At 32.1% G+C, this 16,178-nt stretch overlaps 3 protein-coding genes across 3 annotated transcripts; 2 read left to right on the top strand and 1 right to left on the bottom strand.

Moving 5' to 3' along the window:
• Nucleotides 1-725, bottom strand: LOC133039789 (uncharacterized). The gene is made up of 2 exons (XM_061118742.1): nt 415-725; nt 1-319 (listed from the first exon to the last, which is right to left on the bottom strand). Exons 1-2 carry the CDS (start codon nt 723-725, stop codon nt 1-3), a joined length of 630 nt encoding a protein of 209 aa, XP_060974725.1.
• A 3,507-nt stretch (nt 726-4,232) lies between these two features.
• LOC115697149 (la-related protein 6A) lies at nt 4,233-8,103 on the top strand. Its single transcript, XM_030624059.2, has 11 exons — nt 4,233-4,606; nt 4,854-4,935; nt 6,086-6,180; nt 6,267-6,338; nt 6,420-6,499; nt 6,599-6,683; nt 7,038-7,085; nt 7,180-7,245; nt 7,328-7,465; nt 7,539-7,632; nt 7,729-8,103. Exons 1-11 carry the CDS (start codon nt 4,397-4,399, stop codon nt 7,857-7,859), a joined length of 1,101 nt encoding a protein of 366 aa, XP_030479919.2. The 5' UTR covers nt 4,233-4,396; the 3' UTR covers nt 7,860-8,103.
• A 4,256-nt stretch (nt 8,104-12,359) lies between these two features.
• On the top strand, nt 12,360-15,690 carry LOC133029132 (phospho-N-acetylmuramoyl-pentapeptide-transferase homolog). The gene is made up of 8 exons (XM_061101602.1): nt 12,360-12,586; nt 12,691-12,777; nt 12,879-13,096; nt 13,678-14,128; nt 14,233-14,297; nt 14,604-14,797; nt 15,001-15,209; nt 15,293-15,690. Exons 1-8 carry the CDS (start codon nt 12,485-12,487, stop codon nt 15,473-15,475), a joined length of 1,509 nt encoding a protein of 502 aa, XP_060957585.1. The 5' UTR covers nt 12,360-12,484; the 3' UTR covers nt 15,476-15,690.
• Nucleotides 15,691-16,178: the final 488 nt, after the last annotated feature.

Consider the following 16,178-nt stretch of genomic DNA (forward strand, 5'->3'; position numbering starts at 1 on the left):
TTATTGGGTGTTCTCTTGGAAATTTGCCATACAATTGATGTCCAGGGGGTATCCATGAATTATGTAACACTTATCAATGGTATGTCCAGGTATGCCACAATGAGAATACACAGGATGATTATCATTTTTGTTGTCAAAATAATTGTTTCCGTGATTTGCATGTGTATTCCCAGCAAATTGCTCTGTGTTATCATTAGAAGACTGGTTATTTTCAGTTTGAGGTATAACAATCCCTCTCTGTTTTTCCTCTTGGATTATACTGGCATAAGCCTTGTTCGCATTTGGAAGTGGATCTTGGAGCAAGATCTGAGATCTAGCACTAAGGTACGACTCATTAAGACCAATAAGGAACTTAAGAACTTTGTCTTTGTCCTAATATTCATGTATAGTTTTTATTGCGCCACAGGTACAAACAGGTTGTGCCCTGTATTCTTGCAGCAAATCCCACATTCCTTTGAGCTTAGTGTAGTACAAAGTGACATCACTTCAAACACCCTGGGAGCATTCTTTTGGTGAAATCTTTCCTGCAATTCAGACCAGATACAAGAAGCATCCTCCATGTACATTATACTATCAGTTATGGTAGGAAAAACAGAATTTGGAATCCATGAAATTACCAAACTATTGCATTGAATCCACAAGTCATAATTTTCATCGTCTTCATCAAGAGCTGGAAGTCTTCCATCAACAAACTTAATTCTGTTCCTTGTCAGCAATGCAACCATCATCGATCTTCGTCATGAGCTGAAGTTATCTGCACTAATGAGAATTTTAGGAACTAGAGATGAAGAAGTATTGTCAGCATTAGAGAGAAAATATGGACTTCGTGGGTCGTTAGTAGGAAATTTGTTATGTTCTTCAAGAACTTCAAATCAATTTAAGTTTTTAGCAGTTTTATTATTCCTGCTGCGAGTTTGAATTCTTCCTGCTCGTGCCATGGATTAATATGGAAATAAGAACAAGATAGAAGGAAGAGAAGAAACGAAAGCAAAGGAACTCAACAATTAGTTGACTCTGATACCATTTTACTTTTGGAAAAGAAGAAATAGAGCACGAAAGGAACGATGAGTCATTTCATTGATCCATGGAGTTCGGTACAAAATGTTCTTTATATACAATTCAGACAACCAAAACAAACACCAACTGACTCTAACAATCTTCTTAACTAATTAACAGTATACACTTCACTTTACTAACTAACTAACTTTGATAATAAGTTCTAGTCTAGTTTATATTTTATTGTGCATATTTGTTTATTATTATTGTTATTATGTCGAAATAAAAGGTATAAGTATGGCTAAAAATATTGGTATCAATTTGAATTGGATGCGTAATGCTCTTAGAAAAATTCTTTCGCACAAGTTCTTGTAGTATTTTTATTTGAAGGTACTATAATTAGAATGACTAAGAATTATATTGACTAATGTTTTTTGGTAACTAATATTAATGATTTTTTTGTTGATAAATTTCAATCAAACACGTGGCAACTATCTAATTACTAAGACTTAACATCATAAAAATTGTGCCGTAGAAAAAGATAGTTTTTAAAGTTGCCAAGATGTGTTGGTCTTTGTGGAAGTTGCGTAATGATCTGGTTTGGAATAAAAAAACTCTATCGTAGATAATGTTATTATTTTAGCTATGAGTTACCTTGTTCAATGGAAGAATACCTAAAATAATGTTTCAGGTACTCTTGTTTCATCTTGCCAAGATGGAGATAGAGCTGAGTTTTAGGCTAAGTCGCTGAATAATATTGTAGATGCTAAAATCCACAATCAATCGAAAATGATTGTACGTGGGCACCGATAACCTGTAGAACAAAGAAGAGAGTAACCAGAAAACTTTGGGACATTGGGATGGTGCCGGATGAAGAGACTCAGATGGTCAAGTCAGCAAGATTATTAACAATGTAATAAAAAAGATGAGAATAAATGACTGAACTAAGCTACCACCTATCTTGACTGCGGAAATAAGTATGTAGTTTTAGAGAGAATGAGAGAGTGAATGATAAGTGAGAAGTGTTGGGATGACTCAAATTGATCAGCCTCTCCCAGTGACTAAGAGTGGCTCTTATAGGCGTCCATGGAAAGACGTGACTCATGACCGCTCACCCCCTTGTGAAACGCTCCTCTCCCACTTGATTAGGGAGATCGTTGTTTGCATGGTCAGCTTAACTAACCACTTTAGAGATCGTTAGATGAGTGATAAGACTCAGTCTCGTATACGGGTCGGATTATCGTGAGCCCAATGTTGGGTCATGGGTAATGTTAATGTTTGACTTGACTGTATCGTTTTAGGTCTGTTGGGCTTGGTATTGTGATCGTACCGTCATAACTAGTCAAATACTCCAACCCAATCTTGTTTGAGCATTCTTTAGAAAAATCATATATGACTTTGAGCCTGAGTCCAATTTCAGTCTCTACAAATAATATTATCAAGGTGACAGTTGATACAACTGTTTTTCGTGAGCGAACTAAGTTTGGTTATGGAATTGTCATGTGAGATTCTAAAGGAGAGTTGGTGTTGGCTAAGACAGGTTGTTGTTGAGGCATGGGGCACTAAAGTTAGCTAAAGCAATTAATATCAAAAAAGTGTTGAATTGGATTAAAGACCAAGCTTGGGATTAAGTGGAGTTGGAATTTGACTACTTGGTGGCAATCCAAGCAATACGAAGTTCAGTCCCGTTAATCTCTTCTTTTAGAGTTATTATTGAAGATTGTCGCAAGTTTCTTATTTCTTTAAATTATATTTTTTATCTTTTATTAAACGGTGTGTTAATATGGTTTCTCATAATTTCGTTAGAGTATTTTTTTTTTCAAGTTAAGTGTTCAATAAAAGAAAAAGAAAACATCATAGAAACTTGTGTTGAAAAAAAATGAATAAAATTTTCTTTCTATGGTTAGTCCCACATAGATTAAGAATATTTTTGCACTATTTCAAATGTTGTATATCTATAGATTTTCTTAATTACAATATTGTATGTTTACAAAATGTGTAAAAAACCTAATGGAAATGAGTGAGATTGTATATATAATAATGAATTGAATAATGATTTTAAGAAAGTTAGATTTTTTTTAACAAAAAATTAAGTTAGCAAAAACTCAATTTTTAAAATTTGGAATTATTTCTTTTTTCCTTTTAAAATAAAGGCTTATTCTATACTTTTATTATTAATTTAATTAATATTTACCCATTTCTTTTATTATTAGATATCTATATAATTTTTGTTTTTAAATATATATATTAATATTATAAAATTAATATTTCTATTAAATAATAAGATATTCTATTAAAGTTAACGTAGAAATCTAAAAAATATCGTTAAATCAAGAATTCCGCTAGATAGCCATATCTTATATAGAATAGATATAATTTGTTCTACATATAATAAAAATTAAAAAATTTAAAATATTTTTAATTTCATGTTAAAAAAATTAAATTTAAAATTTTTAACTTAACATTGAATCATTAACTATATATTTTTACATAATTATATTATTATTAATAATTTTTTATTTTATTTTATTGTCAAATTTGTGTTAAGCGGGTCTGTTGTGTTAAATTCATTTTTATTTCGTATCAAGATGTGTCCACTCGTTTTCGACTCTCATTTAATTTTTTCAATCCTAACACGTAAAATTCGTGTCATGTTTATATGCCGTGTCGAAACCTATTTTTGCCACTCCTATTACAATATATGCGATTATAAAAAAAAAATTAATTAGACTAAAAAAGTGTCCTAAATGTCGAAACAAATAAAGAAAGTCTACCGAAATATGACTTTAATGGTTCGTTTGGTACGCCGTATTACACAATATTGTATTGTATAGTATTATATTAAATTGTATTTTATGTAAAATTATATGTAGTATTAAGTTTTATAGACACTTAAATATATAATATTTTAGTATGAATTAAAGTTTAACATAGTATTATATAAAAATATGACCTAATACGACGTTTCAAATTAGCCTAAAAGGTAAAATGTAAACTTACCCTAAAACCTTACCTATGTATCTTCAAGACATTTTTAAGGAGAAGGTGTGTTTTTGTTGATGTCATTTACTTTACAAAGTTGTACATTAACATTAGATATATATATCTCGAAAACATATTTTTGAGATTAGAATAATAAAACCATGTTGGAACATATTTTGAGATACAATAAAATGACCAAAATACCCTCTCTAATGGAACATGACCTTCCTTCCTTCTTTCCTTCTTTCCTTGTTCTATAAAAGGTCGAAGCTTTGAGGGCCATAGAGAGAGAGAGAGAGAGAGAGAATGAGGGAGGAGGAGGAGCCGTTATTCCATTCCTGAATATTCCGACCGACGAGCACCACCAGCTCACCCTCTCTCCTCCTCTCCTCCCACCGGTTCCCATTCCAATCCCAGGATGGAAACCACCATCACAGCCCCACCACCGTCGCCGCCAGAAGGTCTCGATGTTTCGCCCATCGGATCTCCCCATAACCTGGCTGATGACGTACACGAGGCTCTTTCTGAGGACGAACTAGTAGATCATACCCTCGATCATGATCATCGCCTCCTCCTCCAACCCACCGGTGCTCTTACTGAGGATCTGAAACGTAGAATCATTAAGCAGGTAACTTCTCCTTCCTTTATCATTGGTTTTTTGGAAATGTGGAAGAAAAAAGTTTGTTTCTTTATGAAGTTTTTTACATGACCTAATTTTATGCATTGTTGTTCTTGTTTTTGCTGAATCTGATTTGTATATATGAGTTAAATGTTAAACCCTGTGATTTTTTCAATAAGTTGATTAATTTGAAAATATGTATGAGTTTAAAATCACTATAGCAATTCTAATTTTCCTTGGGTTTTTCTTCTTGTAGGTGGAATATTATTTTAGTGATGGGAATTTGGCCAATGACAAACATATGATAAATTTGATTAGGAAGAACAAAGAAGGGTTTGGTAAGTTACATATTTTCTTGGTAAATTATTTGTCTTTTTCCATCTTTAAAGAACTAGCTCAATGGTTGTTGTTGACATTAGTTATTAGGGAAAGAAAGAAGTTTGAGGCAGTTTATGTTGATCTTTGCCCCTATGAGATTGTGTACCGAAATATGATTATATTTGTTGTATAATTATAATCATTTGAGACTTTGAAATACCCATCATATTGTTAACCTTTTGTAACAACACAAGAATAGAGAATGCTGAAGGTGATGAGATAAAGCAGGTACTTCTGACAGGTCTCATTGTCCAGATGTTTTCCTGGTGCAACCATATTTGGCTGTGCCGAGCATCTGAGACTGTGCTGAATGACTATATTCTTACCGCTGACTGATTCCTTCTCTATTCATATTAATCCTTATGAGATTAGGATGTTTTATGCTCGCAAACATTAGTCTTATTTCTACAGTTTTTGTTTGTACTGCCGCATACATGTGCAATGCCATGGTTTTGGGTTCTAAGTTGCTAATCATATCAACTTATCAGATGCTGTTCAATTTCACAGTGAACTAACAATGATAATGTTGTGCTTTTAACAATTTCAACTTGAGTTTGAGCTTTAGGTTCGATCTGCCATTTCTGATTCATCGATGCTAAATAATTACCTCAAGTTTCAGCCAAGAAATTTTAAGCTAAACCCTTATTTACTTGATAATTTCTCTGGTTAGTTCGTCGAACATGTAATTTGCGACTCCCTGATGCATAATAATTATCTTAGCTTATTAGGTCTTGGCCAAGAAGTTTAAGGGTAAAGCTAAAGTCTAAAGCATATTGCATTCTCTTGCTGTACCTTACATTTTGTTGCTTCTAATGTTTTCAGCTTGAGTTTTTGTTGTGCAATTTTGATACATGATTTAGAAAAATACTTGAGAAGTTATTTGTACCGTTCTAATTATTATTTTTCCCACCATTTGGTCTGTATGACTGGATAAAAAGAAGTGTAAGAGTTCAAGAACAATAAAGCCTTAGCTGGCACCGTCTCTGATCCCAATTGTCTATGAGATAGTCTTCATATGTGAATTACGTATTGTATTGTGAAGTGTGATATACATTTGATTAAGCTGTATGATATCCTATTTATAAACTTCTGGCGTAATCTTTTCTGCAGTTCCTATAGCAATTATTGCTTCCTTTAGGAAAATGAAAAAGCTTATCAGAGACTATGCATTAATAGCGACTGCATTGAGGGAATCAACCTCTCTTGTAAATCTTCTTATTTTCTCTTTCAAGTGTTTAGTACTTATGAAGTCGCTTCAAGTAGTAGTAATTTTCGTACGTCGTTCATGTAGGTTGTCAATTCAGATGGAAAGAAGGTGAAGCGACTTCATCCTTTTCTACTTGCTGAAACCAAAGATTCAAAGGTAACTTGTGGGGTACTTGATATTGATTGTGTTTGTATTAATTCTTCTAAAGTTTGTCTTCATCTAATTTGTGCACCCTAGTTATATACTGTTTTGGTAGAGAATCTACCCGAGGATCATTCAGTGGAGAACATACAGCAAATATTTGGAGAGGCTGGAAAGTATGCTCCCTTTTCACTTCTCTTATTGTTACTTTACTGGCGCTTTCTTCTAATCGTGTATTAAGATCGTATATTGCCTTTTCTAATTCTATCTTTCAGGATAAAGAATATTTGTTTACGTGATCCACATGCAATAGAAGCTTCATCTAAAGGAGACAGAGCCGAGAAGTTTATCAGTAGTAAGGTAGGAAGCCAAACTAACGTAATTATAAGTGCTGTCGGTTTTCTATCTAGTCTTTCTTTCTGTCTGTAACCTGTGAAATGATTTGGTTCTTCCACTTGGATAATTATACAATTCCTACTTCATTGATTTCATTAAGCTCACTTTATGACATTTGACGAATCACACATTGAACGTTGTATTCGAGGGATATAAATGCTCTGTTGTTATAACTAATGTGTGGTGTTTAATAATGGTTGTGGACACAAGATATGAGCATGGAAGCTATTGTAGGATTAGGGTTCTAAGCTATAATAGAGGCTGCTGTGAAAACTTGAGACTGAATTTTAAATGTTTTACTGTTTTATTCTATTGTAGCTTTATGCACTCGTGGAGTACGAGACTGTGGAGGCTGCCGAGAAAGCTGTGAGTCCTTATCTAAATTTGCATTTGATTTTGTTGCTAAAAGTTGAGTAATTGAAATGGAGGACAACTCACTTTCTGTTGAAAATTATATCAGGTGGCTACTCTGAACAATGAACAGAATTGGAGAAGCGGTATGAGGGTCAAGCTTCTGAAGCAAGCGGTATTGTTCCCTTACTTATTCCTCAACTTCAATCTCAGTAATAAGCGGAACTGAACCTTGTGTTGTTGTATATATGCCTTAGGCAAAGCACGGCCAGCGAAAGCAAATGTGGAGGCCGGCTGATTCTGAGAAAAATCACAGTATTCAACTGCCTGATCGGACCAAAGACGAGGGGAATCATAACACCACCGAGCAGCATGATGATACACCCGATGAAGAGGTAACTTTTTTTTTTTTTTCACACTTGAACTTTGGTCAAACCGATAGCTGGTGATTAATCTCTATGATTTTAGGATGCGGCTCACTCTTACAAACAGAAAAACGAGCACAGAGTTCGAAACCGAGGGAGATCAGGAAGACAAAAACACCGCGGTGCTAATGGGATGGGTACTTAGATTCTTCACTACACTATTAATTACCATTCTTCTTGAAAAAAAAAAGATTAAACAATCTGACATTCTGTATCTCACTTTCTTCTCTCAGGTCATGGAAATAGTTGGTCGGCTAGTCATCCACATGAACCTCCAAAGCCACCACCTGGACCAAGAATGCCCGATGGAACTCGGGGATTCACGATCGGTCGTGGCCGTCCTCCAATTTCTGATCAAAGTTAACCAACAAGAACAAAACAAATGCAGAACACACACACACACACACACTCTTTCACTCTCTCTGTGTCTATAATATAGACTATATAAATGTTATTATTGTCTATAATCCATTTTCAGTTGTATTTGTTGTGGAATGTGTTAGAATTTGGAGGTTTGTAATATCTATGTTTGGCATGGCTTTTCTGGTTTGTAATCTTATCACTCTTGTATGATATTCCTCTTTAATGGTATCTATTAATTCAGACAACATTAGTTACCTATTTTTATTTCTATTTAAAATTTGTGGTTTTGAGTATTAAAATAAATTTTGGTTTTTTTTTTTTTACATTTTAAAGTAATTTTCTTTTTGTATTTTATAGAAATTTACAAAATAATTAATGGAGCAATTTAAATTGTAATTTAAATTTATATAGCAACTTATATAGAAATTACTAGAGCAATTTAAACTGTAAAAATGAAGACAAAAATAAGTTTTTGGTGGCTAAACTCTCTCAATTTATCATTTCACATACGTTTAATTCTCTAAGTTTAAATTTTAGCGGTAAAATTTTTTAAACTATTGAATTGTTAATAAATTTAAAGTGACATCCGGTTAACTACTATTATGGACGTTTATGTGTACACTCTTGTATACGTGACACGTTTATATTGGTACACTAACTAAGTAACTATTATTATTTAATTTTTTTTAAAAAAAAATTAAATAAAACTATAAAAATAATAAATAAAAAATATTACAAGTGTTGAAATAATTTTTTATAATTTTTAAATAATAATATTAGGTGTACTAATATAAACGTGCCACGTGTACCAGAATATATACATAATCAATCTATGTTGACAGTTAACCGTTAAAAATAAATGTCACTCTAACTTCGCTAACAGTTCAATAGTTCTGAGAGTTTTATCTGAAATAATAACTAAGAGGATTTAACTGCAAAAAACTCAAATAAAAAATTAAAAAATAATATGCAAGATAGTTTCCTAATAAATAAATTAATCTATACCAATAATAATAATAATAATAATAATAATAATAATAATAAATCTAAAAAAGAAAAAGAAAATGACTGAATGATTTTGAATGTTGGTATCTTTATCAAAGGCATTTTGTGGTGTGTAGTATCTGCATAAATAAATGGACAAAATATATGAAAATAACATTTCAAGTGTCACCATAAGCAACCAAATCCACCGGTAATTACAATAACCTCAACTCTTTTTTTAAAAGAGATAAAATTTTGTGTCATAAGCTCTTAATTTTATTAATTTTTTTGGTGGAGGATAAAGTCAAAGTTAGTAAAACAAATAATTTATTTATGGTCATATGTTAAAATAGAGAGTCATTTTTATTGTTGTTACTTTAATTATGTTTTATATTTTAGTAAATATTTAATTATTTTAATAATATTTAATAACTTGAATTTGTCAAATGTAAATTAATTTTATAACATAATAAAATATTATTAAAAAAGTAAGGAATTCTCTATCGATTCTTTATTATAATTTCTTTTTTGTATGGTTATAGTTCATTTTTTTTAAGTCTCCCTTCTTATTTTAGTTAAAGAGTATATTTAGAAAACATGGTTAGAGATGCTATTAGTTATTTTAAACCTAATAAAGCCATCATCCGACTAATTAGACTTACACTTATTACATTAATCAACATTCAATATAAAATTATGGATTCTAATATAAATAAATGTAGTTACTAGTTGGTATAAAAAATTGTCACATTACACTACGATGGTGTTCAGTATGGTCTAAAAAATGTTATAATAAAACAGAGAATATAATTATTTATAAATGGATAATATTTAATTAGATTACGGTTAATTAAACTATATTGTATTTGGATTCAACATTTTAAAAGGATTTAAGATCTTATTATTAAATAATAATTTCTCTACATTTGAAATAATAAAAATCTCATACCAAAGAGAATATGGAAGATTAACCATTCTAATGAAAATATTATATCTTATTCAGAAAGAAAAATGCTAAAAGGTACTCATAGTGCCAAGTATTTTTATGAGGTGTAATATTACTATTAGTGCAACTCAATATCAGGTCTCACTTATTTTATTTTAATAAATATTAAAAAAATCGTTAATCAATTATAAATCGACATTTCATCGTAGTATTAGATACCATAGGTGTCTCGTAACAATGCTTATTTAGAAATGACAGAAAAAAAAAATTATTTTTGCTCCTACTACCAACAAGCCAAACACATATCTTTGTGTATTTCCCTAAAAAAATAATTTATAACAGTATCTAAAGTTTTGAGTTTGTAAGTGGTATAAACTCAATAATTTTTTAGCGCTATAAGTACAATATTTGTAAAATTATATATATTTTTTAATTTTGTCAGTACACACCTTGTTATTATTTCAAACGAGGCACATATAAGACTTAGATTCTACATCATTGAGTTTGGACGGAATTGTATAGATAAATTCAAAAGGAAGTCTGTATTAATACTGAAGAAAAATTACAATTTTATAAAAATTGAGTACTTATGCTGTTAATAAAAATATTAGGTTTATGCCGCTTAGACCATCTCCAATGAAAGATGTAAAAATTATGTTATTTTTGACACAAAGAGGATTGCCTTTACTGACATCCTTCCTTGCTTAGGTCAAGAATTTGAAATTCACCATAGCCCCTCTTGAAATGGATTAAATGCTTGGTCTTTTTGAAGGTTAGCCTGATGTAGGTGGTGTCATTTGTGTGATGAGAATCCTTGAAGTAGTTACCGATAGACCCAATTAAAGCAAACTGAGGTAAAGACCCCAATAGCTTACACGTGGTCCCCAGTATTGTCAAAATGACTGAATGGGTGGGGAAGGGGTATGCACCACGTGTTAGTAGAGATGTTCTTACAATCTTAAAATTTTAGATACTTATGTCGCTATTTGCCAAAAAATAGCAACTATGCTACAAATATACCACGTGTTGTGTAGTGTAGTGGCAGTGATTGCCTTTATTGGCATCCTTCCTTACTTGGGGTCAATAATTCAAAACCTACCACAACCCCTCCTAAAATGGATTAAAGGCTTGGCCCTTCTAAAGACTAACTTGCTATATGTGGTGTCATCTCTCGGATGGGAACCCTTGAAGTAGTTACCATTATCCAATTATAAAATTTCCATAACTGACACGTGATTCCTGAAATTGTCAAAATTAGGGCTGTACATCGGTCGGTTTGGGCGGTTTATCCTATATATTTTCTAACCCAATCTAAAGTTCGGGTTGCTAAAATTTAAGTGCAACCCGCCCAATTTAAAAAAAAAAATTCTATAAACCGACCAACGGTTTGGGCGGTTTGGTCGGGTTAACCCGCCCAAACCGGCCAAATTTTTTTTTTTTTAGTTTTAAAGTCAAAATGAACAAAATTTTTAAAAATAAATTAAAAATATCACATTCCACCAAAGTACAATACCATATATATGACTTTAAAACTAATAATTAAGTATATAACTTTATATTATTATATATTTAATCATTTATATTATATATAATAAAAACTAAAAAGTTTAAAAAAAAAATAAAAGTGCAAAATCGGGTTGGTCGGGTTGGTCGGTTTAATTGGGCGGGTTGGACCTATTTTCAACCCGTCCAATTAACAGATTGGGCGGTTTGTAATTTTTTCGGGTTATTTCGGTTTGTAATTTTTATCGGTTTTTTTGGTTCGGTTTGGGCGGATTATTCGGTTTAGGCGGTTTACAAATTTTTTTGTACAACCCTAGTCAAAATAACTGAAAGAATGAGAAAAGTATATGTACCACGTGATCCCCTCTTAATAATTTGCAGTATAAATACTTAAGTTAAACTCATAGTTGTAAATAAATACTTAAATTTAATTTTTTGACAGTAATAATAACTAAGTTATAATTCTAAAACTTCTATAGGTACTAGGGTCGGCCCTAGGTATAGGCGGGCTAGGCCCGTGCCTAGGGCCCACACTTTTCGGGGGCCCAAAATAAAAAAATAAAAAAAATTATTAGGTTTTTATTTAAGTAAAATTAAGTGTATTATAAACAATAAATATTCATAACTTAGTTGGTTGAGGTGGAAGCCATAATGTTCAAGGTCATGGGTTCAAATCCCATAACACTTTTTTTTTTGATATTTTTTTTAATGTATTTTTGAGGGCCCCAAAATTTATTTCGTCTTGGGCCCATATATTTTCAGGGCCGGCCCTGATAGGTACCTAGATGTTAAGTGTTAAATAAACTGTCATGTGGCAATCCTTGATTGGTCCAATTCATTAAATTTTTATTTTTTAAAAAAATTAGTTTAAATATAATGACTTAACATTTAATAGTCATGTACCTACAGAATTTCAGAAAATATAACTTTAAAGTATTATTACCGATAAAAATTAAACTTAAATATTTATACCGTAAATTATTCAAAAACAAAAAAAATATAATAATAACTATGCCACAAATATTTATTTTTTTTAAAAAAAAATAGAGAGAATGTTTTGTGTTGTTTTGTTTTGTTTTGTAAGAGAAGAATATTACAAAGAAAGAAGCTCAAAACCAAGACGCCGCTTATGAATATCACATCTCTTTAATGGCCTCCTTCTTCTTCTTCTTCTTCTCTAACAAACTTCTTTAATGGCGATTCATCTTTCTTCTTCTTCTTCTCGCTTCTCCAAATTCCGCTCCTTTTCTACTCTACCTGGATTTCAACCTTTTCATTCATCTTCCTCTCTTAAGGTCAATTAATAAATTTCAACCTTTATTGTCGTCAATTATATAGATTTATGTGTTAAATATTAGATTGTAATGATGCTGAATTCCCCATCTTTTTTCTTTTTTAGTTTTATGAATCAAGCATTCGACGACGTGGTCGTGGTGGTGGACGTTTACGCCGCCGGAGAAATCTGGAGTTAAGGGTGTTTAATGATGTACGTGAGGGTTTTATTTTACAGTTTTTGATGATTTGATATGCAAAAGCTTACGTTTTTTTTATCGGTTATGTTGTTTTGATGATCTTGTTATTTCTCAGGATTCGTTTGACATACCTGTTCTTGATGATTGGGGTGACAGTGCGATTACTCATGGGTATATACTTTCTTCCAGTGATGGTGAAAATAGTGATTCTGAATTTATACTTTCTCCAGTTAGTGATATGGATTTGCCTTCTACCTCTGTATCCAATAATGATGCTGTATCCCTTGCTGCTCATCGGTTTGGAATGGTTGGGAGAGGGCACAAGAGACATAGGCAAGTCTTCTTCACTCCTTAAATTAACCCCCAAATGCTTGCTTATAATAATAATAATAATAATAATAATAATAATAATAATCATGGTTTAGTTTTGCCCTGAATTATGGCCCTTTGTATAGTTATGTCCCCAAAACTATATCAAAAAAAGGTTGCAGAAATGTATACGTATTCTTAGAGCTAATGTTTGTATGTTTAATCTCGATAAACTGAATTTTGTATAGGTTAAAGTGACAGGGTATATTTGCAACAATTTGCATAGTTAGGGAGAATTTTTGCAACAATTTTGGGGGAAAATCCTATTTATTCTTAATGTAATGTTAGCCACCTAAAGCCCACTCATCTCTGTGTAGTATTCAAATGTTCAATGGTCTTGAATGGTGATTTTACTGGGATTTTGATCTTTATATGTATTTCTAATTGTTTGTTCATTTGGTTAAAGACCAATTAGGATGTTCTGTATGGAAGTTCCAATGTTTAATCCTTTAGCCTCTTGTGTTATTTCAGTATTGACCTTGAAATGTCAATATTTCTGTATTCTTTGTTCTGATCAGATTACTTTGCTCACTATGCTTTTGCAGGATTAGATATGGTGTGTTACTCAATATAGGCTTAATAGTTTTCTTCACAGTGTTATTGGTGTACGTAGATTGGTGTGCATGGAGAATTGTTAGACTTCCTTTAGAACCATTTCATTTGACTCGCCCCTTTCTCCTGTCAGCCATAATATCCTCTTGTGCTGGCTACGTTTGCGTACCTTTACTCTACGGTTTAAAAATGTATCAAATTCTCAGAAAAGAAGGGCCTGCAAGGCACTCTATTAAAAAGAGAACCCCAACAATGGGGGGATTGTTTTTTGTTCCGGTAGGTGTGATCGTGGCAAAATTTATTGCTGGTTTCTCATCTACTGAAGTTTCTGGAGCTGCTGCTGCTACTCTGGCCTTTGGTGCAATTGGGCTACTTGATGATGTCTTAAGCCTAATCAAGAATCGCAATAGTGGTTTATCTGCTCGAATGAAATTGCTTTTGGAGGTGGAACTTTTGAACTAGTTACTCTTTCTGTGGTTTAAATGCTAATGATTTATGAATTAGGAGTTGATTATTGCTCACAATGTTAAGTTGCAATTCTTTTCCAGGTAGCAGTTGGGATCTGCTTTTCATTTTGGCTGAATACTAGAAGTGTCTCGTCACCCTACGGCATGTATACTTTCTTATAACTAATCTGGTCAACATTTTTCTGATGGTAACTCACATGTCTGTTCTTGGGAAGACAAACTTAGAAAATAAACCATTGAAATTCACTCATTCAAGACTAGGATGGACAAGTAGGAAATTATTGTAAGGAGAATAGAGTTTTGAAACAAGATTTAGTTAAATAAATTGAGAATGTACAAAAGAAGCATTGGATTTCTTTGGTGAGTCACATAATAATGATTAATTAGTTATTGAAAATATAGCATATAAGGATTGTCATTAGTGACTTTTTCTGTTATGTTTTCTGATGCAGGAAAATGTTGGTTCCCCTTCCTGCACCTTTGGGTCTTGTCCAGCTGGGAAAATGGTATCTATTGTTGACTTCATTTTGTTTTGTTTCTATGGGAAACGGAGTCAATTTAACAGACGGTCTTGACGGGTTGGCTGGGGGGACTGCTGCCTTAGCATTTGTGGGAATGTCAATTGCAGTGCTTCCAATATGTCCCGGTTAGTATGGATCTTCTTGAAATAAGAATAACATGTCTGAATATTAACAGTTAGATAATTTTTTATATTTTACTTGTTTATCGGTTGGACCGTATTCATAATGATGTGATAATTTAGCTATGTCAATCATGGCTTTTAGTTATCTTGCTAATTCAATTGTTGGAAAAATTCTCAGTTGTTAAGTATTGTTGTGATTGAAACAGATCTTTCAATATTTGGGGCCTCAATGGCAGGAGCCTGTGTTGGCTTTCTTCTGCACAATCGATACAAAGCATCGATTTTCATGGGCGATACTGGATCATTAGCTCTCGGTGGTGCTTTAGCAGCAATGGCTGCCTGCACGGGAATGTTCTTTCCGCTGTTCATTTCATCCGCGATCTTTGTTTTGGAAGCATCATCGGTGGTTATGCAGGTTTAGCTAATTAGCCACCGAATTCAACTTGCTAGTTTTCTGTGTACTCTTGTATTTTTTTTTATGCTGTCTCTATGTTTCAGGTTCTATACTTCAAAACAACGAAACACTTTTCGGGTTATGGTCGTCGTCTTTTCCGAATGGCCCCGATTCATCACCATCTCGAACTATGTGGGATCAAAGAACCGTTGATTGTGGCCGGTGCCTACGTTATATCATCCTCGTTGGCGTTGTTTGCCGGGTATTTGGGCCTTATTTCTGCCTAGGATTTTTAGATCTTTGCCTACCACACCTTTGTAGTTAGTTAATTTGAGCCACACAAAGAAAAAGAGAAAAGAAAAAAAAGTTTAGTTAGGAATACGTTTCAATTTCAGTCATTTAAATTTCTAAGGTGACCAATCCATTGTTATACATTATATGCCAATTTTGAGATGAAAATAAGTGAATATACAAATGTCACATATAATATCTTGACATTGAATAAGTGTGTTAAACATCAAATGAAATCTGTTTAAAAAAAAAAATCAAAATCAAAATAAAACATTATCATTTATATTCTCACGAAATATACTCTGTTTCACAGTAAATAATTTAATTAAAACCACCTTCAAAGCCAAAAAAAAAAAAAAACTCATCTGAAAAAATTCCCTAGCAATTGTATATGTTCTCAAGAACAAACTTTATTGTAATTAATTTCTGCTAAAATATGAGAGTGAGTATAAATTCAGCAAGAGGATGAACTATAACAATAATTTTCTTAAATTAATAGGAGAAAGTTGAAAAGAATCCATAGGAGAAACTATATATTATATTTTTATATGAATTATGAGTTTGATTTTGGTGTTATTCATGGAATATAAACATTGTAAATATATATATATATATATTTATTTTAATTTAATGTTTTATGAAAGTTGTGTAATTTAGGTTCAATCCTTGATAGAATTGTAGATATATAAAAGTCGAAAT

This window comes from Cannabis sativa, chromosome 7, assembly GCF_029168945.1.
Source record: "Cannabis sativa cultivar Pink pepper isolate KNU-18-1 chromosome 7, ASM2916894v1, whole genome shotgun sequence".
Taxonomy (NCBI): Eukaryota; Viridiplantae; Streptophyta; class Magnoliopsida; order Rosales; family Cannabaceae; genus Cannabis; species Cannabis sativa.